Source organism: Triturus cristatus, chromosome 1_2, assembly GCF_964204655.1.
Source record: "Triturus cristatus chromosome 1_2, aTriCri1.1, whole genome shotgun sequence".
Classification (NCBI taxonomy): Eukaryota; Metazoa; Chordata; class Amphibia; order Caudata; family Salamandridae; genus Triturus; species Triturus cristatus.
In genome coordinates, this window is record NC_140580.1 from 828,612,644 (window position 1) to 828,635,783 (window position 23,140).

The 23,140-nt window shown below is 41.7% G+C and overlaps 1 protein-coding gene across 2 annotated transcripts in view; it reads left to right on the forward strand.

Annotated features, from left to right (window-relative positions):
- The window catches only part of ESPN (espin), an 888,237-nt gene that overhangs the window by 819,829 nt on the left and 45,268 nt on the right, over positions 1 to 23,140 (forward strand). For both annotated transcript variants that reach the window (XM_085608893.1, XM_085608894.1), the window contains 2 exons: positions 21,050 to 21,129; positions 21,232 to 21,243. In XM_085608893.1, coding sequence (XP_085465019.1) covers positions 21,050 to 21,129; positions 21,232 to 21,243 — 92 coding nt within the window. The remainder of the gene's footprint in view (positions 1 to 21,049; positions 21,130 to 21,231; positions 21,244 to 23,140) is intronic.

Here is a 23,140-nt window from a genome sequence, read left to right on the forward strand (position 1 = left end):
CCAAAATAGTGTTCTGCCCATCTTACATGAAATAGTTTCTTGGTGGAAATGTTACATCTTATTTCCTCCCAAGAATGTGAATTCATTGGAGTTTTTGTTCCAGTCCAAATTTGGATCAGGATTTCTTCATAAAGACAAACATTAGCATCTTCAAAAACACCTGAATTATATTTTGTCCCTTTCCTCTGCTTCAGAAAAAGAGTCTATTATCAAAACAGACCCCTAAAAGTTCACCTACTCAGACATTGGTGTCAAGCCTCACACAACTTCATAGTTTCTGGAACACTGTTTTGGTGGCTAATTTCAGAACATTTGCAAAAAATACATCTGACTCCTCTATAACCTCTTATACTCACCACAAAGATGAGTCATTTGGGTTTAGGGACCACTGCTCAAAAACAATAATGACTGGGTCGGTGGTATTTAATGGAGAAAACCTGATACACAAACTGGTGGGAATTGCTGCAATTTTCGATGCTCTTAAGAGGTTTGTACAGCTTCTTCTGGGCAAGGCAGTTGATTTTTGGATGGAGAACCAGCTAGCTTTTATTCTGGGACACAAAGAGCAGGTTGCATCCATGCAGGATTATTCCTTCAGCAGTGTCAGTGTCACTCAATCAATTCAAGGAAATATTTCAGATGATCACAGGTCAGTTAGGTCTTTCTTGACTAAACCTGTTAGCACCCAAGGAAATTCCTCTTCTTCCCCGTTGATCATACCATGACTGCAGGATCTTATGTATGACTTCCATAAAGTAGTAGCTTATTGTATAGTTATTGTATAGTTAATAAAAACCATTACAAATATGTTAGACATTCTAATAAATAATTGCAAAAAACATTAAAAACCTCAAATAAGGATCGCTTAAAATGTAATGTCTACTGTGTTTTAGATAGTATGAACAGGTCAGCAATTCAATTTCCCCTTACATGGCAAGTAGGTTGCCCACTATATTCTGTTTTCTCAAAAAAACTTTAAATGTGCAAGTGCATTGTGCAGAACAATTTATATGTCCATCAGTTTACTTAAGGTGCTTGGGAAAAAGTCCCTAGTGTAATGATTCGCCTGGCTGTTTGTTCAAAAATGTTGTTACCCGGAACACCAGGGAAATCTAGACTCTACTCAGCCGGGAAGTTATGTCTTGTGTTGGAAAATGGACCTCTCTGCAGGGTCACCGCAAGCTTTTTGCCTTCCTCCTCTTTTTCTAACCTTGTTTTCTTGGGCTTTAGGACTCTGAGCACTTTGCCACTGCTAACCAGCGCTAAAGTGCATGTGCTCTCTCCCCTAAACATGGCTTGATAGACTTATCCAAAATTGGGATATTGATTTCACCTATATCTTCCTAGTAGAGTGCTCTACATGTGCCAAGGGCATGTAAATTAAATGCTGCTGGTGGGCTTGCAACACTGATTGTGTCACCCACTCAATTAACCCTTTAACGGTCTCAGGCAGGCCACTGTGGAGCTTGTGTGTGCAGTTTGGACTGCTATGTTGACTTGGTATTTAAAACCCCTTGCCAACCCTTAAATCCCTTTTATTACATATACATCACCCCTAAGGTAGGACCTAGGTAGCCCAAAGGGCAGGATGCTGTGTAATCAAAAGTTTAATGTTTTGAATGTCCTGGTATTGAAAAACACCCAAATTCATTGTTTTACTACTGTGAGGCATATCCCTCTCATAGGTTAACATTGGGGATTCCTTACTGCATTTAATAAGCTGTAATTCCTAATTGAGAGACTGTAGATATGTCATGATCAGTAACTACGGAACGGTAATGATAAATCCTCTTTAATAGTAAAGTTGGATTTATTATTATTACTCAGAAAATGCCTCTTTAAGAAAGTTATGCATTTTCCTGATCATAACCTTTTTCTCTCTGGTGCCTGTCTCTGATCACTGGCTGGACTGGGAGACAGCTGAACTATGTGCATTTCCTCTAGACAGCCACACACAAAGGGAATCTAGGTGTGACTTCATGTATCTTCCTGGGAGGATGGGAGGGAGGAGCTGGGCACAGCCTCATATTTACACCTGAACGGGCTGTGTCCTGTCCATACACAAAGGGCCACATACCCTCTGTAGTAAGCCTGGAGCCAGGACAGGAAGAAGAGAACTCTGTGCAGTTTAAAGACCCTTCTTTGAAGTCACCCCCACTACAGAGGCACAACTGGGTGTAAGTACTGGACCTCTGACTCTACCAACTCAATACACTTCTGGACCTGAGCCCACTCTGCCTGGAAGAACTGCTGTGCTTAAGAACTGCCACTCTGTTGAACTGCTGCTCTGAAAAACTGCTGCCTTGCTGTTTTGCCCTACTGCTATCACTAACTGGGTAAATACTGCACCTCCATCACTAAACCCAGAGTGACTCAAGGGCTAGCTGTCTAGTCTCCTGTTCTTAGACTCAAGGACTTCAAAGGCATCCAACCTGCTCCAGTGATTGGCCTAATGAAGTAAACCCAGCTGCTTGCTCTAGCAGAACCAATGCATCCTCTGCTGCAATAGCAAAACCGATACATCTCCCCTGTTGTGGGAACAGAACAGGCGCATCACACTCGGAACCAGCGCATCGCCATCAGAACCTCCACATCGGAATGACTGCATCACCACCACTATAGAGAGGTGATTAAAACAGTCCCTCGACTGCGTGGATAACCATTGCTTTTCGGAGCTGGCACTTCTTCTTTGGAACTAGCTCATCACCTTCGTTACAGTGGAGAAAATCAACACATAAGTCTCAGTTGTGGGATCGACACAGACGCATCACTCAATTGCACCCTGCAAAAAATTAATATCTTGCCTTCTACTCATTGAATTTTTGTTGTGTTGGTCATATTTTATCTAATAAATTAAGAGCTATTTTTCAAACTTGGTGTGGAATCTTCTTGGGTGGTGTTTTCAATGTTTTACTGTTTGATGTTTTGCACAAATATTTTACACATTGCCTCGTAAGTTAAACCGGACTGCTTTGTGCCAAGCTACTAGAGGGTGAGCACAGGTTAATTTAGGGTGTGTGGTGAATGCTTTAGAATACATCTGTGATTCATGCTTGGACAGGGTGCATACATCTGCCGAGCAAAAAAACTAGTTTCTAACAGCTTGCCTACGACTGCGTATGTGTAGTTGCAAAAAAAAAGAGATCTGAATAACTTCCTTGCTGGACATGTGCAAAGAATGTGGATTACCGTCTCTAGTTTGTACCCACATAGGGGGCAGATCGGATTTATCAGACAACTCTTCAAAGACGGAATGAGATCTTTTGTTTCAAATAGCCCAAAGCGAAGCAACATGAACTAATTTTATTGCAAGAGAGAAATGAGTTGTCAAGTATGCTAGGGGCTTTTGATGTTGGTATGAATTGATGACTGTCTAATCATGGGGTTTCCTTGTGAATTAGTTCTTGTCCTGCAGTTGCGACAGGACTTTTGCTGATGCATTACATTGTCTGAAGAAAAATGCTCTTTCCATTGCGATAGCCCATGCTTATTTTGTGCCTCGGACGTCTATAGATGACAACAAGTGATCACCCCATGTTTTGTTTATTTTTTTGCTCATCTGAGCCTCTATTTCCTGCTAGCACAAATTAATCAGAGAGCCACCTTCACATCCTCGAAAGGTCCAGCATAGCTTTACAAAGGTATTTATTCTTTGCAGCTATTGGTTCATTTGACCAAATTCCAGCCGGGCTTGCACATGAGTGGTCGACTTAGGCAATCGAAAGATAGCTTTGTGAATATTAGTTTGTAGCAGTTTCACTATGGAGGCCTTGTTCCTGACCATATGCTACTGTCAGTAGAATATGAGCAGCCATGACTGTTAGCAGGTGCTAGTATGATGGGTATCTGAGTTTTGATTGCAACTGTTTGAAGGCAAAGGTTAAAGAGTGCACCTTGGCCGCAACATGGCGAAATGTTGTTTGAAAGTCAGCTGGTGTTCCATTTGGATACTAAGGTACTTGTAGGAGGATACAACTTCTATACATTTCCCCTTAACAAACCAATTGAGTACCTTATACTTTGAATCAACCAATATTTGTTTTGCTTAGATTCAGCTCATGGCCATTATGTTTTATATATAACCTGCCGCTTATTGTCCTCTGGAGTCCAACGGGTCTTTGACTCAAGATTACTATGTCATCAGCATATTGCAAATGCCCAATTTTGTCTGCTGCCAGTCTAGGAAGAAAGCCCTCAACTTGTGACAGTTATCGTTCGAGATTGGCCAGGTAAAGGTTAAATAAACAAAGGGCTACAAGCACCCATGTTTCAGTCCATTTTAAGTTTGAATCTTGGACATTATTCTGCTGTTGTTTCCAACTTTAACCTGGACCCATGTGTCACTATACAGGGCATTAATTGAGTTTAGCAGTTTTTCCGGTAGGACCTATTATGACATTTTTCCCCAGAGACGATCACGGGGAACTCTGTTGGAAACAGATTTGAGACTGACAAAACATGTAAATAGGTGACTCCTTTGCTGTATTGCCTTTTCTGCTAGAATGTTGAGAGCTAACAGGTTTTAAATGTCCCCATGCCCAAGCTGAACCCTCTACTGACCCCATCGGTGGACATGTTGCTCAAAGCAAGTGTTTGGTGGACCATTAGGGCCCCGCGGCCAATCTGACTTCAGTTTATTTAGTATCCTCTCCAGACGCTTTATATATGTTAAAGATTCCTCGTAGTCCATTTGGGAGGCATTGGTGATTGAATCTTCTGGGTGTCTGCCATTATTGCGATGGTCTACTGGGCACTGGCTGTTTTCCTGCTGTCCCCCGACAGCATCAGGCCTGGTATCACCATTTTTGTTTTATGCGGACTGCGCTCACCGGGCGACCCACCGACTGGAAAGAATTTCATTGCGTAGGAGTGGGACACCCAGATCTCCCTTGTGATTCCTGCATTTTGTTCACCATCCTGACCCACAACCAGCCTGTTTATCTCACCCCAAAATTCTTTAATGTTTGGTAACCTACTGGCCAGTAGGCGCTTATTCCATTTACCACCCTATTGCTTCTCTTTTGCTTTCCTGCATTCTTTGTGGTGGGTGATCATCATAAGTCAGAATTATGGGCAAGATGTATCAAGCCTTTTTGCGTACACAGAATCTGCCTGTTTGAGAATGCAAAAATTGTGTCTCCGATATAGCAAACCTAATTTTGAGATTTGGTAACCTGTTACCGAATCGTAAAATGGGTTTGCGATTCAGTATTAGGAAGGAGCGTGTTTAGGGCGTCCCTTCCTAATACCGAATCGCATCAGTATGAATGAACGTCGCAAAACATTTGCATTTTACAACCTACTTAAAGTAGATGGTAACCCATTCGCACATGGAAAGGGAAGGGGTCCCCAAGGGACTTATTCCCCTTTGTGAATGTTTGTAAAACCATTTTTAAAAACAGGCAGTGGTCCCACGGACCACTGCCTGCTCTTAAAAAATGAAAGGAAAACTTTTCATTTTTCGTTTTGTAAAGCATCTTGTTTTCCTTGAAGGGAAACGGGCTGCTTTAAAAAAAAAAGTTTGCTTTATTTACGAGCAAAGCACAGTCATGGTGGTCTGCTGATCTTAGCAGGCCACCACCCCCGTGATTTTGCGATTCCTAGGGGGTCGCAAATTGCGGTATTCATGAGGTAGGTCATTTGCGACCCCTATGAATCGCAAAAGGTGTACTATACACCTTCATACATTGCATTTTGCGATTCCCTAATTGCGAATCCTTGTGATTCACAATTAAGGAATCGCAAAATGCTATATTCTTTCATCTGCCCCTATGTTTTTTCGTGCACTCTGCCTATTCTTTCATTCGATGAGAGTCTTCTTACTCTGGTGATTTGTTTTTTCACATCACGGGGTTCCTTCCATGAAATTCTCCCTCACCCCATGGTACTGAAGATATTTAGGAGGAGATAACGATGATGTCCACTTTGTCCCTGATTTCTGTCCCTTGTGACCCTGGCTGCAGCTAATCCCTATAATGTTTGACTCATTCCCCTGAAAAATCCCCCCGCTTTCTCATTAAGCTCTTGTCTGATTATGCCTTATGACCTGAAAGTTGTAAGTCTCTAATTACATGAATGTGCTATAGCGGTAGCCTTAGCTGTTCAAGAATGCCCTACAGTTTCAACTATGGCTTGCTACTTAAAACATTGGGTCCATCTGGAAACATGGTGTCAGATTCAAGGTGATATAAATCCTAAAATTTGAAATCCCTTCCTAATTTACCATTTTCTTAAGAATGGGCTCATACGAGGTCTACTCATTTCTAATATGAATGATCAATGAAAGCTGTCTGACATTTTAGAGAATCTGGGAGTTCCTTAGCTACAATTCTTTCTTTGGCCTCTAAACTAGTTAGAGGATTTCTAAACAAACCCATAGTTCATTCTCTCATTCCTTCTTGGTATTTACCAGCCATACAACAAGGGTTACAGGAGGCTCGCTTGTATTCCACTTATCATTATTTGTTATCTCATCACATTCAGGATTGCTATGCATTAGGCCTGTGGATTAGGTAAACTATGATCCTTTGTAATTACTTCTCAACATTTAGGTTTGTTTAAGATAAGGGAAGACCTGTTCCAGGGTTCTTTCTAAAGGCATCCTTTCAAATCATTGAGCATAGGAATTCTAGCTGTTTTTCGTTGTAAAGTAAGGAACGTTTTGCCTACTCTTTAGACGCCCGTAGGGTCATATCTCTTTATTTAAAAGGTATTAAAGCATTCACTCTTCTGATGCTTCATTTGTTTGTTTTTGAGGTCTAGGAGAAGGAAAACATATTCAGTAGGCACTTTAAGTTGCTATATGTGATTTACCATTTCCCAGTCTTAAATTGCAGTAGATCAGGAGCCTCCAGTGGAAATTCAATATTCATCCATTAGAGTTGTCGGAATTTCCTGGACAAAGGTCAGTAGGGTCTAACTCCAAGAGCTTTGCAGAGCTACTACACAAGCTCATTTCCAAACGTTTGAAAATCATTCTCGTTTTGGAAGCACTTAGGGGTTGATTATGATGGCAGACGGACTTCAGTCCGTTCGCCATCATTTCGTATTTGAGACCTCCCGCCTACAAGGTGGTAGTCTCACATATCATATAATGATGCCACCGCCACCACGGCAATCGCATTCCCTATATTTTGTATTGCGGCAGGGATGCAGTCAGCTGTCCCAGCCGTAATACAAACAAGCATTTGCAATGCAATAGGTCTCGCATTTACGCGAGTTTGAGCTATTGACATTATAAATGACAATGCCTTTTATTTATGTTTCCATTTTTAAAACATAAATAAAAGGCATTGTCATTTACAATGCCAATAGCTTAAACTTGTGTAAATGCGAGACCTATTGCATTGAAAATGCTTGTTATTCTTCATCTGCTGAGCGCGTTCCCTGATGTGACCGCTGCATTCTGACACAGGCAGATGAAAGTGAGCTTCCTGCTGTGATGTGAAGATAACGCCATTCCTGGCACTCAGGTTATAGGTACAACCGCTTCCAATCACAAGAACATTATCACAGAGGAGCCGGAGCACAAGCTCGCGCGTCTCCAAGGCCTTGCATTTTTAAGTAGAAGAGAGCAGAGACATGACCTGGCAGTTGTGGCGAGCGGCTACAGATGCGGCCTCGCCATTTCAAGTGCCTTTTAGCGCCAGATAGAGGCCGAACTGCTCCCAATAGAGTTTAAGGAGCCAGGCGCAGCAGCCTATGTTAGGGCATGCCCCAGGAGGGAATTCCCCAGCAGGAACCCCGGTGCCAGCCAGCACAAAGACAGTCGCTGCTCCCGACAGCATCGCGTGGGAACATCAAAATTCCATGGGAATCCTATACTGAGGAACCTGCGTCTAACATTTTATCACTACTCCTCTTACATGTTTCTTTTTGCAACGAGGTTGGCTAGGCTGCACTGCTCCTTTAAGGAGCTTTGCAAGCTAGAATAATAATTATGCCTTCTCAGCTGCCTGTAGTTTTAACTGCACGCACCAACATGAGAACGCGCTCACACACTACACAGCATACAGTATTAATATTTTCATGCACGCATTTTGAGTATTGTAAGTTCTAAGCTCACGCTGTTTATAGTCACTGTCACACACAATACACACACATGAATAAATACCAAGTTAATATAATTAAAACGTACATAAAAATCTTAAACATAACATGTTTCAAAAATCTGTTTTAACTTAAAGCACGTTTATAAGGAGTAATGGCAAAGGCTACGTCACAAGGAGAAGTCCCATCGTTAATTCTACTCTCCCTTTAACAAAGCGTGAAACTTAATTAGTGACTGCTGGTGCTGTACTGTTTTTTTATAATAAATGAAATGCGTGTTTAAATCAGCTCAACTGTAAGTGTTCAAACTCTTGTTCCCTGGTGGAAAGGAAAATGATCGCTGCCCGCCGGTTTGACCGAGATCGCCTTCATTTAAAAATAAGCTGTCGCCATTGCGCAAAGGCAGACGCTTGTTAACATTGTGCTTTCACTTTAATGAAAAAACGAAGTGCCTACACCGAGTAATGAAGGAGACCGTGTAACGCCACAAGTCAAAGATCTAGTCGGGATGGACCATCCCAAAAGGAGACAGGGCGGTAACAGGGAGGGACTAAGAAGCCTCCTTTTCAATCGGAAGCCAGTGTTTAGCATGGAGGATGATGCCAGCCAATCAAAAAAATGGGCGGGGCTTCAAGTCCCCTTCTGAAAACGTATTAATGACAATAAGCTTTGCTCCAGCGCTAGGTCTGCGAGACCTAAAAATAGGGTTTGACATATCCCTGCACTTTGTGGCAGGCATATGTAGGGGGGCACCATAGGTGCCCCCCAGAGCCCATGTCCTAGGCCCAGGGGGGAAGGGGGTCCCGCCTTGACCCTCAAATCCATTTCCGCCAGCCCTTTCGTGCCGGGTTGACCGCCGCAGAATGACGGGAGGAAAGGGATATTGTATACCGCCGCCATTCAGGGAGTGCAAGGAGGTCTGACGGGTTGGATGACGGGTTGGATGACATCCGCATGTCGGGACCATGGCGGCCGATCTTTCCGACCGCCACACGTCTGCCTGCCATTGTAATCTGGTTGGCGGACATCCCTGTTAAGATGGCGGAGGGACCGCCATTGACAGCCTGTCGGTGGCGGTCCCTCCACCATCGTAATGAGGCCTTTAGTTCTGGCCTAAGCAATTTGGGTGATAACTCTCTCTAAATGGGGTATTATTAGCTCATAAATACAAATCTTTGTTACTGCATCCAAGATTTTGTTTTTAATTATTCAGAGTGCTTCTCTCATCATGCTTAATGTAATAAATATTCTCAAGATATATGGACTGAGATGGGGAAAAAGGTCAAGGAAGTATTAGTTAGATTACTTACCAGTGATCCTCATTACTCTACTAGGCTTCCTGGTCCCAGGCCTTTTAGAACCCTCCTGCCATAATCATCTTCTCAAACACTCTTGAGGCAGGATTTGTATCTATTAAGGGGTTGTACGGGAGTGGGGGGCATAATAGTGCCATAGAAAGGGAAGTAAGCTTTGGCAAAAAATAAAAAAATGGAAATGTCGTCTTCCCTGAAATGTTTTTTTGTTAATTTGTATGAGGGAGGTGGAGCTCCTCGTAATGTGCAGACTGGATCGAGGAAAACTCGGACTTGGAGCAATAACATTATTTTTCACCAACGGGTTCTCCTTGACTTCAAATACACAATGTTAACGAAGCTTGAGTTGTCTGTGTTGTCACTCAGAACACTAAAGTGAAAACTATCTCCTTTATTCACAGTTACCCCTCTGTGCATTTATGTTATTTTTGTCCTACAACAATTAAGCATAAACCACATTAAACATAGCCTCACCTCTCTCAGCAACACTACCTGATTATACATAAGTTTACAACTGTATACCTGGTGTCCAGCCACCCTCCAAAGTTTCAACAAAGGGCTAATGTTCCTATGAAGGATAGAAAGAAAGGCACAATCTCTCAAAGGTGGAGAGTACCTTGGGTCAGAGTACTTCATAGAGACAGTCAGCTGGACTGTTCATAGTGCCCTCACACATCCCCTAGAGTATGTCATACTTCATCATAAAGGCGGTGCTCCTCATCGGTCCGGCGCTACAATGCCCTACTGGTCCCCCTGAAGGGTCACTTTTGCGGAGATCTTTTAAGAGGATGCCATATGATGAATGCAGGTGAGGTGGTTCGTGAAGTGGTGGGGTGTGAAATAAATTATTAAAACTGGTAAGGGAGATCCTGCATTATACTTTAATGGGAGGGCCACCCTTACAGAGATAAAAACCTGTTGGCAGGTGAATGCTACCTTGGGGTTTCCAAGGAACCCTGATAGTCTTAGTGCTGAGACTGCCTAGGTGGGGTCTCCTGTTGTCTCAAGGGAGGGACCTGACTCTGGTCACTCCTTCACATAAAGAAAAGTCAACATGTTTCACGCCTAAACTGGGCATAAGGATCCACAGCGCTTTATGAGGACGAAAAAAAGAGCATGTGTAGTGGACAAACTAACCCACACTAAGACTGCTGTGTGTGTATGTACCTACTGTGTGTGTATGTTGTTCTGTATCCAACCTAAATAATGGAAAAATGTAGCAACATCAGGTGGCGCGGAGAAGCCACATTGAAACGTGTTGTATTTTCGGCGTGCGGACAGTGTGTCTGCACCTACCCATCTCTGCGTCCCCGGGATAGTCCTGCCACCCTCCTCTACCACTCACTTGCCATCTCTTCCCTCCCACCAAAAAATTTCAAAGAAAATATCTGGTATCCTCCCACCCGCCACACTACCATCCACAATATTACCATCAATTTCTCCAGCCTAAATATAAAAGATATCACCAGGAGGCCTGGTTACCGCCCCGCCCTCGTCATCAGAAACCCTTGTCCCATCTACATATAAAAAGCTTAAATGCTGGTGTCTTTGCACAGTCCCAATGTCCCACAACTGAATACAGCAATGCCAATTCTCACAGCGTGACCTGAGAGCTGGAACCATGTTGAGAGCAGATCTGTGAGTGCCCCTCTTCAGCATTGCCACCATCACTCTGACAGCAAAAGTGTGCAGAAGAACTGTATTAAAAGAACTATGCGGCGTGGCAAGAGTGCCACCGACATATCACTGTGCACCTTGTGTCTCTCAAGACTAGGGAGGCAGAATATTACTGCAAAACAGAGCACAGGCATTGCTTATCAGTGCTTCACTGATCTGAAGTCAGCAGTGAAAAAGCAAAACTTGCTATTTCACTGCTATGATGTCAGAGCAGTGACTAACCAGGTTTTGAACTCCAGGTGTGCACAAATGGCCTCTATTGCAACCCATATATTATGGAGATTTTATGTTATATTCTCATACCCTAAAATCACCAATATCACAGGCACAGTAATTCTGGAGTGAGTAATCTGCTCTTGACTCAGAGATACTTTGGAAAAACATGCTGGAAGTAGTGCGTCTCTCCGATCTTGCATGTTTGTTGCAATTTCTTGTGTTGTTCAAATCTTTTTTATTGAAGGTTTTTATACAACATAACAGGGCACATTCCTTCTTGGAATGTGCAACAAAAAGCACCACCATATGATGCATAACAGCTCCTTGGCACCACCAGCCTCCCCAGACGATTTAACAACAAATATTTTAAAAAAGTAAAAAAGACCAAAACCAATATAAGGATTGCAGTGGCCTGAAGTAGGGCCAAGGGAAAGAGGCGGTGGCCAGAGGATATCCTGGACTTAGGGGAGAAGACATTTTGTGTAGGTGTACTATGCTGTCACTCAAGGGCAGTCAAACCTCCCCTAGGGTAAGTCCTCCTGAGGAAAGAACATTACAGACCTGAGGCGGTCATACTAATTATTGACATATAGTCAATAAGTGGTTGCCATATAACTGAATATTTTGTATCTGTGAGTACAAGATCATGTGTTATGTGTGTGTAGTAACTGACTCCAGGCTTGTTGTAGCATTTCAAGAGTATTTATTGTACAAGTTACATGTTAAGATGTTCAGCCCCAACAGGAGCAGCCAGCATGCTGCTCAGCCCTTCTCCAACTGTAGCCTCTCACTCCCAACATTCCATATTACATCATTCAGAGAGAATCTCACGGACAGAGCATGAACCACATTGAAACCAGGATACTACATATCCTCCTTTCTTCCAAAGGGAAAACAGAAAAGAGAAAAGCAGAAGCTAGATGAACGAAAGAGAGAAGAGAGAACCAGAGACTGATAAGAGCAGTGGGAGAAAATAGAGAAACAACAATAGAAATGTGATAAGACAGAAAAACATAAACCATTACCTATCCTCCTTTCTATATATATAAACAAAGAGAAGAATGAAACAGAAAACGAGACAAATAAAGAATAGAAGGAGAAACCACCAATGACAACCACCTGCACACCTACTGGCCAGACAAGAAAGCGAGGAGGCAAGTCAGAGCAGGATGAAACAAAGAGACAGAGAAGAAGAGAAATACAATAGATTACTCACACTTCTCCATCATGTAATAAAGACCGAATAAAAAATAGGGAACAGCACTGGGCTGTAGTGTTGACAATGAAACAAAGCGTTACATTAACAGTAAAAACAAACACCCAGTGTAACGTAAACCATGCACTATGGTAATGGGACTGGAACCCAAACCATACACCCAATAAAGGTAACAACTCGCTTGTGCAGGGGTAACCTTGACTGGAGGTAAGACATAGTGCAATGTTACAATCAGAAAAACACCCACACTGGGCATTTGTTACTCTTAAAGTGGAATAGAGTCAATGTGCGCAGCTCAACTTTTAATAGCTTGCACCCCTGTGTCAGCTTGGAAACAGGCAATCCAAACAGGGTGAACTGTTAAGGGATACACAAGTACAATCCAGTTAAGATAGTCACTGTCCCAATGTAGCAGGACTTCAGAGGGCACACATGAAAAAGCACACTTCTTCACCAGACAGTGTAGACGTCTATGCGTGGCAGCTGAAGACAGTAAAAACAGGCTTACCCTCGCTGAAAGCACAGCACAAGTGGACGTAGGATTTCTCAGACACGTAGAGATGGACTCTGGAGAGAAGATGCTGTTAACTGGATGGGCAGTTACTTAAGTAGCACTTCCCCAGAAGCACAGGAAAAGAAACAACTGGCAGACTGCTCTGGGCGACTGATGTAAAGGTCACTGGTGGGGTCAGGGATGCCAGTTGCCTAAGGTTAACTTGAGTTGATATGTTCCTTAAAGTTGCTTGACGTTTGATGAGGTGATAGATGCAGGTTCACTTCAGGATCATTGCCAAAAACTTGTAGTGATTGAATCAGGTACGCAAGATGAGTTTCAAGTAGTTTTATTCAAGATGGTTCAATAGATCAGATCTAGACCCCCACCAGGAGCAGCCAGCATGCGGCTCAGCCCAGCCAACTGTGACACTTTGACTCCCAACATTCCATGTTATGTCATGGCACCAAGATTCCATTGGCAGGGCCAGAACAACATCAGAGTCAAGATACAACAGTGTGCCATAGCCAATTTATGCCAGAGGCGACTAAACCACAGTGCCGTAGCCAGGGCCTCTCTGTCTTTTCCCAGAATAGAGTTATAACCTGTTTGGCGGCACCCATCATGGAGCAGACTAGTCTTTAGTCTCATGCATCATATGCTCTAGGAATGTGTGATGGAATCCTGCATGTGTTTAGTATGCATGCCTTCAGCACGCCGGCATTAGAACAAACGCATCCTTACAATGCGTTCCTTTAGCATGCAAGTCATTACAACAACTTGCCTTAGGGGGGCGCTGGACTATGGAATAGTACCACTTTCTATTTCAACTCCTGTCTGTGCAACAGCAGGGAAGGTGTTGGGCTTAAAATCCAGCACCACTCCACCAACGCTCCCTCCTAAAGCAAGTTGTTGTAACAACTTGCGTGCTAAACAAATGTGTGGTAAGGACGTGTTCGTTCCATTGCTGGTACTGTAAAGGCACAGCGTGATTCTGGCTTCATTTTAAAGGGCACTTCCCATTCTCTGAAGTAGTCTGCTGGAGCCCAAGGAGTAGGATGGAAGTTTCAGCGAAATGAGGTACCCTATCATCCCTTTGATGTTGCCTAGTTTCTCCTTCCAGAAGGTCTGCATACCTAATATTACCATTTCTTTTAACCATCTCTAAGCAAAGTGTGGGGTGAGATACTCCAGAGCCACAGTGTTCCTGTGAAATCGCACCCAAAGTTAACTTTTACACTGAAAATTAAAGAAACTGCATACACATTCAGACAGTTTATCGTTGTTAAATCCAGGCGGAGCAGGCACCAAAGGTGGCCATTACATTTTAAGACGGAGTTATCCATTCGCTCCTGTAGAATCTGTACCTCACAAAAGGATATATGAATTAGTGATGTGCATTCCACAATGTGCTCTTTAATGTCTTCATGTTCATGAGGGGTGCATTAATGTGTTTGGTGTTTCTTTCTGCCTTAGTCTCTTACAGATTGCTGTTTCAGGAAGCTCACTGGCTTCTGTAGCAAAGATTTGGTAAAGCGAAAGTGTATCTCTTTCGTTGCAACCTCAGCTACCATTAACTTGTCAAAATGTATTTAAACACTGATTCCCTGAGATGTTGCAGTGCTCCCGAATTTCAGGCTTAAGGCAGGGGAAGGCCAGCGCACTCCTGGGTTACTCCTGAAATTTACGAGTGAGCCAGGATTGTACAAGAGCAGATCACACTCATTTACATTAGTCTTTGTGAATCTTGTCCAGGGATATTTGATTAAGAGCTGAATGAATTATTCAATTACAGTCTACATTTTGTTTTTAATTTTTGTTTATTGCTTACATTGTTGCTGTGTGAAACATTAATATGTTTTTTAATAATTTCGTTTGAAATAGTTGGGCATTGTTTATGTGAATTAATGATTTAAGGCATGAATTATGTGTTGGTGGAGAGGGAAGTCTATCGTGAGAGCAACGGAGTTCCCGCCCCACCAACTTTACGGTCTGCCTGCCAGATTTAAACAAGCATTGGCATAGCCAATAGGTCTCACCTTTGGGACCTTACAAGTGTTTAGCCATGCAACCGTTGTATAACTAAATACTTATAAGGTCCCAAAAGCGAGACCTATTGGTTATGCCAAGCGGCCAGGCGGCCGCGAAAGTGATCGCAATCGCGATCAACCATCAAAGCGTCCGTGAAAGTGAGAGTAATCGCGGTAAAAGCATCGCGCGCGCCCGCGCACATGCACTGCAGCTCTAGGCTGGCCTGGTAGCACTTTTTGGAGCCCTCTCAATAAGTCTCGCCAGACCAGCGCATGCGCTGGGTCAGGCGAGACCTAAAAACGGGTGTAATGATAGTGGAGACTACTCCACCTCCGCTCCAGTCAATCCCCTCCAACGGCCCGACGGACTTAGGACCGTTGGAGGTTTTGCTGGATGTTCACCCACCTAATTTAGACAAGTAGGCATACAGCCATTTTTCACTACCCGCCACTGCCAGGAAACACCTGCCAGTAAGGCCGTTGAAAAGTGCTCAATTCCCTCCTTGTCATGGGAGCGAACTCCCATGGTGAGGGGAGCATTGTTTTTGTTATTTTAAAAAGAAATCCTGCTTTGGGATTTTCTTTTTGAAAAACAGAAATATTTTGTAACTTTGCCATACGGCTCTGTCATGTTGAGAAAGCTGTACGGAGAACTTACAATGTATTGACAGGAACCACTGTAACAGTGGTTCCTATCAATGCAAGAAATATGCGCTTGGCCAGCAGACATGTTTAAGTTTGGCTGGCAGCACCTCCGTCAGAATGACTGAGTAATTTATTCCATCGTTCTGGCAGAGAGCTGGCTGCCTGCCAGCCAAATTGTACATTAGGCCCTTTATGTATTTAATGAAAGTTTTTGTATCCCACTTTTGAATGAGTTTTTGCTCTTCTTTTCCAAATTTCCATATGTGTAATAAAACCACTTATCACAGAAAAGAAATGTATCAACATTTCGATATATTTCTATCAATTAGGTAGTAGATTTTACTGCTGTCTTACAGGGTATCAAACGCCCTCTTTATTAGTGCTAAGTATTTGCTGATTCAGCTAGTTTATTTGCGAATCAGGTTTTTTAATGACTGATGTGGGAATAAAGCAAACCCTGACCCAGATTTAGTAAGGCTTTGCACTGGTGCAAAGCAACGCAAACACTTGCATGGCGTTTACAGCCCAGTACAAAGGGTATTTTGCATGGTAAAGGTGACTTAGCACATAAGCCACTTTGAAATGTTTTGCATCACTTAGTCTCAAGGTCAGCGCAAATACTCATACGTTTTAATGTAAAGCCCGATCTACTAGGGTGTCCAGGCCAAGCTTTGCCTAAAATACTGACACCTGCCTGTTGCTGGCTTACAACAGGTGAAATTTGTTCTTTTCTCAAAAAAGAAATGCATTGCATGGGTGCTTCATGGCTCACCACACATCTAATTCATGTAATCCTTCTTAAGTTATTTACGGATAGGAATTTGTCCTGAAAGCATTTGCTTCCAGTACAAACCCTATTCTGGACAGCGCACACTTGCTGTGAGGCTGAGCATCAGGCAAGGCAGCCTGTGTATGCTTCAGCACAGGGGATGACAGCAGAGCAGGCCAATCTTAGTAACTATGGCTCTGCACTGTGTTTTCCCAAGTGGGCAAGACTTTCCAGCATGAAAAAATAGAAAATCTGGACTCTGAGCCTGTATTTCAGATAGGGCGCACTGTTCTTGTTTGCACCATGGTGTGCCTTTACACAGGTGCGCCAGGTGCAAACAGGAATATTGCACCCTATTAGAGTGCATGTGCTTCCTCCAGGGCAGCTTCAAACGTGCGCTGCCCTGAGGGCAGTGCATTCAATAAACTGCAGATCCCCCCCAAAGACGGGTGCAGTGAGTGAATACACCTGCTTGCAGGGACATGTCTTGGGGATCATGGGACTTACAGAGGGCTGCTCTCGGGGTGCACTGACACCTCTGTGGTGCACTGTCAGTTTACCCATCGAGGGCATGTTTGCCTCTGCACCCACATCCATAATACAACGTGGGCCCAGAGTAAAAGTGATTCCCTCATTTGTATGGGGCCACATTCCCATGCAAATGAGGAAACTCTCTCTGAAGATAGCACTGTTGCTAGATGTGCACCTCCACCATCACTATTACAGAAGGGGTTGCACAAGCGTCTACGGTCCTTTCCATAATCCATGATGCCACATGGATGAAAAAGGGGGCACACATACCTGGTGTGCCACAGTACACTATCTGTAATATGGCCCCTGTTATTTTTACAGGACATTTTATGAGCTAAGGATGGAGCCATTTCTGGAGTGAAAACAGCCGAAAATGGGGAATTACCCCTTGAACACGGGTTTAGAAACAACAGCCCACTTGGTAATACCCCATTTCTTAGGGGCTGCTTAAAGTGACTTTAGGAAGGCAAAGGTTTTGCTACAACTTGGAACTACTAGAACATCAGTGCTTTCATGTGCCATGACAAAAGGAATAAGGGCATAAGTATCACAGTGTTTCATTGCAATTGCCTCAATTTGTCTAAGGAAATAGTCACATTGGCATTGTTCTACATGGTGCACCACGGTTCACAGGTTAATATATTTAGTTTTACAAGATCTAAGATGCCTTTTCAAAGGCATGAGATGTAACGAGTTTATTCTTGCCAGGTAAATCTGGGTATGCTGTTACCAACTACACAAATCAAAGCACTAGGCTCAACGAACTAATATTAATTAGTCGATTAAAAAAAGTGTGCATTTGCCATTTTTCTAGGTGACAGTGGGCCTGACTCAAAAAGATTTTACTCATGTAGTACTCCCAGTTTCCGCCTGAATGCAATTCAGTACTAAACCAGGAGTAATACAAGAGTAAACAACACCGACTCACTGTCCTATCGCGTTGGTTCCTGATTCTGCCATGCTGTTCTGCAGCAGCTTGAAATGTCTCACAAAACAGTGCAAGGAAAGTTTAAGGTGTCTAGTAGGAAGTGGAATACATAGATAATTACACTTAAAACATATAAATTGCAAAAACAGATGTTGTGTGGATCACATAAAAAAATCTCCGCTCCATTGCACTTTACTTTAATGTGCCTGGTACCCAGCTCCAACCAGAGACCATTCATATGCAAATCAGACTAGGTCCTGCTCCAGTAGGAACAGTCCAGCATGAACTTTCAATCCAACCCCCTGTAGACAGGAACTCAAGAAACCAAGGTTTTTTTTTCAGTTTTTGAAATTACCTTGTTAAAATAACTTAAAATATCATATAATGGCACTAGTGATCAGGTTACATTTTATTTTTGAGCAGATATTAACAAGGACATACCTTAAAGGATCCATGATTTGAGTGTGATATAGGTAGCGAAATTCGCGTGGCCAAGAGATATTTCAGTATAGATCAGCATTCACTGCTTTACTGAATGCATTTTTGAGTCCTATGTTGGAAACGTCCGCAATATTGTCAAAATCACTTACATTCAGATATGTAGTAGAGGAATTGGACTGGTGTGGGTTTCATAATGAAAGCAATCTGGAATAAGGAGCTGCAACTGAGAGATTATTATATCGATGGTATAATTTTGAGAGTTAATATCATTTGTCCTAGGTAGAACAATTTAGGTATGTATGTGTAGGAGGAAAACAGCCTGTAAAGACCAAAATGTTAGGAAATGAAGGTAGATGGCCTTCGCAAACGTAGGTGTGCAAAGTAGACTACCATTGTAAAATTTGACCAATGCATCATAACTCTGAGTTCAGAAATTTGTAAGGTATGGAACGCTAACCACATTTTATGTGGAAAATACATTCATCTACATGGATATGCATAGCAAGAACTACGAAACTATTGTAACTCTATTACAAAATTCTATCTCAAATTTTCTTCTTCTATCCAATTTTTACCACAACTGTTCTCTAATGACTTCTAGCTTCTCCTCCATCTCATGTGACTTTTTTTATATTTCGCATCATCTTCTTCATTTGTTTTTATTAAATATGATTAATACATTCAGGAAAAAAGAAATCTAAGATTGCAAGACCAAAAAAATAAATATGGCATACATTAAATGTAAAACTAAAAGTTTAAGAGAAGGGAGGGTTTGTCAATGTGAAAATGTGGCAGAGGTTTCAAAGACTAATTTTTAAATCCCATGTATGGCATGCACATAGAATCCATGGACTGGAAAAACTTCCTTTGATAGTATTAAATGTTGTTCCGTAAATGAGACATAATGAATTCAAGTTTATTCAAAGTTGTCCATGTACCTGACTGACATTCTGATATGGTACACCCCAACCATGTATTTTTGATCTGCCATTTCCCACCTCCAAGATATGCTCAACCACAATCCTCCTTTTGCAGCATCTAGGTTCTCATCTCTCTACCTGTTCCATTTCACTGAAGTGAATGCCTTGAGATCCAAGCTTGGCCCTCACTCATTAATTTTCAAACCACCCTTAAGAAGAATCTCATGAGATCAGAAAATAAAAAGAAAATCACACTCTTGCATTTAATGTGCAAGTGTGCAATTTTGTATAAAACTCTAGTTACTGTTTGTCTATATGTTTATTACCTGTTGTCTACCTAACACCCAATGGCCCCTATTTACACATTCCTACTCTGGCATGTTACTTATCAGATTAGCCAGTCATGCTATCTGCCATATTGAGCTTTTGTGTACCTTAATGATCAAAATGTTTTTTAAAATCTAATTATTAAATACAAATAAAAGTTTAGGTGGTGTGCTGTGTAGTTTGCTTTCATAAGACCGAAATAAACTTGACTTTTAAATGTGGTTGACTTGTCTCTCAATAAACTGAAGCACCTAATTAAAGCAATAAAGAAAACAGTTAAAAAAAGGTAAGATTGGCGATCTTAATAAAGATCCTAAATGTATTTTATTATGGTTTTCTACTATGAATCATGTACTGAACATGATTCCATAGTTTTACATAGAATTTGTCGGATTTAGCACTGTATATGGGCAGTGAAACTCCTCTTTGGTTTATAGGTTTACAAAACTTGTCTTGTTCCTCTTCTGAATGTTGAATCTTAAAATATGTAGCCATGGTTTGAATAGTGAGGTGTAAAATAAAAAAAAATCAAATACGTTTTCAACTAAATTGTAGAGGGTTCCTGCACAGTGATAATAATGTTAGACATCATAGGTTGAGAAGACCCTTTCCTGCATTTTGTGGTTTGCAGTATTTTAATGTCCTGTATAACGTGGCGCTGATCAATTTTGTTAGACCCTACGGTGTTTAGTTATTTCCTGAGTTTTTCTACACTTACTCAACTCATGTGTGTGTTATTGGAATGTATTTAAAATATAATCGGTGTGATTCTGACGATTCTTCAAAATAAAATATTTGACCTTGTACAGAAACACCTTATTTGATTACGCCCAGGTAAAATTTTAATTACATATGCAAAATGCACAACTTGCATGTCACCTGAAATTGACTGTTTCCTGAAGAAAGTATCTTGCGGGCACAGCAAAGCCATGACTGAGAGGCAGTTCCTGCTCGAAGTAGTCTCCTGTCAGTACATCACATGACTTTTGTTCACCCTGTGTCCAAAAGTCATGCAAGATATCTACAAATCTCACTTTGCATAATTTGGCATAATTCATGTAGCATTCCCAAAGTTTCACACAAGTGATGGAATTGTGTTAACCAGTACAGTTGCAGAATTGCAGCACATTAGACTTTTGGGGATTCCTGTCCTTTGCCCCCGTTAAAACAGCCACACCCTTTCAATGAATAACACAGAAGTAGAACATGGAGGGGTGAAATGTTACTCATGCCAGGTGAAGATGGCGAATCTCACATGAACAGTACACATACATGGTACTCTGGTCTTGCATTCCAAGTAGTGGAATAACACAGAGTAAGCAGGAGGATAAGACCAAAATAACTAGAACTCTTTATTTAGCCAGAACCCATGAAACACATATAACTGAATAACAAATGAAAAATAAATGACTAAAAAATGTTTCTTTATTTGGAAACTAAAAGGTCACTGCTGATCGAAGCATAAACTCCTTCATATATGTTTTTGTACTGTAGGAAAAAGAGGAAGAAGCCCGCTTGGCCACCATGCCAGCTTGGCGAAGAGAAATCCTACGGAAGAAGATGGAGGAAGAAAGGTATGGCAGGATCTGTTGTTGTTTTAGTTACGTTTTATTTTGTTTTAAGTAGTCATGTTTTCCCTAATTCATTCTTTTTTCTCTTTTTGCCATCGCTTACAGGGAGCAGAAGCGGTGAGTTGGATGTTTCTCATTCTCTCTCTAATGTTGGTTGGGTAAAACCACGTTTGCCAAGGGTTGTGTTAGAATTAAAAGCCTCGTGCTAAGATGCAGTTCACTAAAATGTAGAGTTATTATAATTGTGTCAAAATGTCGTGCTTTAAATGATTAGCAATTGAAAATACTACAGTGTCGTCCTAATTAATTGAATTGAAAAAATCCTATTTACTTTCTTTTTTTTTTTTTATTGTAATCATTGATTCTTATTCCATTGTGCCACTCATGCGAGTTTTCTTTAACTTTTCCTGGCCTGTTATGCTGACTCTTTTAAGGAGGAATACTCGAGTGCCTTCTGTTTGTGCGGTCCTGTCCTTCTCCCCGCAACCCCTGTTCTTCTTACCTTTTTTAGGATACATTTTCATATTTGAAGACAAGATAAACTCCTGAATGTTCTTTCTCTATCCCCTGCTACCTCAATCTTAATTAAAGTGTGCCTGATGAGGCCAATCTCTGTACTCTGCCCACAAGGCAGTTCTGTTTGCCTTTTCTGCATTAAAGTGAATTCACCAAAATGCCTGGGGTGGCGGATAAAGCATCCAAATTATACTGTGAAGTAAAAGTTTTCCCTTTGGACTTTCTTACATCAATAATAGAGGCACTACTCAGGTGTCATGTCAAAGGAGGGATATAGCTTAAGAAAATTTCTACCAAAGCCAAACCAGTGGCCATAAGAGGTACAGAACTCCCTAACAGTATACACAATAAAAGCCAATGCGTGAGTGAAAATCAATCTTTCCGATAGAGTGTCGCAAGGGTGATCCAATACACAGCAATGTAATTAAACAAAGGGCATACATAAAGGAAATTTAGTTAGTCAATACATGTTTTATTAAAACAAATTTTAAAATAAAAAAGGAAGTGCGCATCATAGATACATACAGAATAAATCAATACATAAAAAGTTCTATTTATAAAAACAAATTTCTTCATACAAATATATACACAGATTTACTTAAAAAAACAGCAATATACATCACAAATCTAAATCACACAAATTAGTTGGAAGGACACATTTTGTGATAAAAACACCCCAATTGTGCTTCAATATTGTTGGTTTGTGTTCCCTTAGGACCAGTACCACTAAGCTCACTAAACCCTAATATTTGGTAATTGGTCCCAGGACAAATACAACTCGGGTATCAGGCGTCGACGCGTTTCGGTGGACAAGATTATAGAGCCACCTTCTTCAGGACAGGTAATTGAGGTCCTTCCTTCCATAAATCGTACTTCTAACAATACCTCAAATTGGGAATTTAGGGGGGATGCCTGTAGTCTGTAAGGGTTAGTAGACCACTCGCCGTATCCACATTATAATTCAGCTTATTCACAGGAGTAAAAGGGATTGGTGTAGATGTGTTTTAATTTTATTTACAACACATCGTGGACGGGTCGTAATGATTCACCTTCTTATAGGATAACTACGACGAAGACACTGTAAGCTTTACACTCTCTCAACACCCCGTTCATTGATAACCGGTAGTGAAAGAAGATGGGAGATGGTGATTGATACTCTATCTCCGCTTGTTAGAACAATTCGCCAGCATAGCCTTTCATCTGTTTAATACTGGTAGGCTGTATAGCTCTACACAATCCGGTCTTCGTCTCGCCCCCTCGTTTTTCGCGGGTATAAGAAGGTGAATCATTACGACCCGTCCACGATGTGTTGTAAATAAAATTAAAAAACATCTACACCAATCCCTTTTACTCCTGTGAATAAGCTGAATTATAATGTGGATACGGCGAGTGGTCTACTAACCCTTACAGACTACAGGCATCCCCCCTAAATTCCCAATTTGAGGTATTGTTAGAAGTACGATTTATGGAAGGAAGGACCTCAATTACCTGTCCTGAA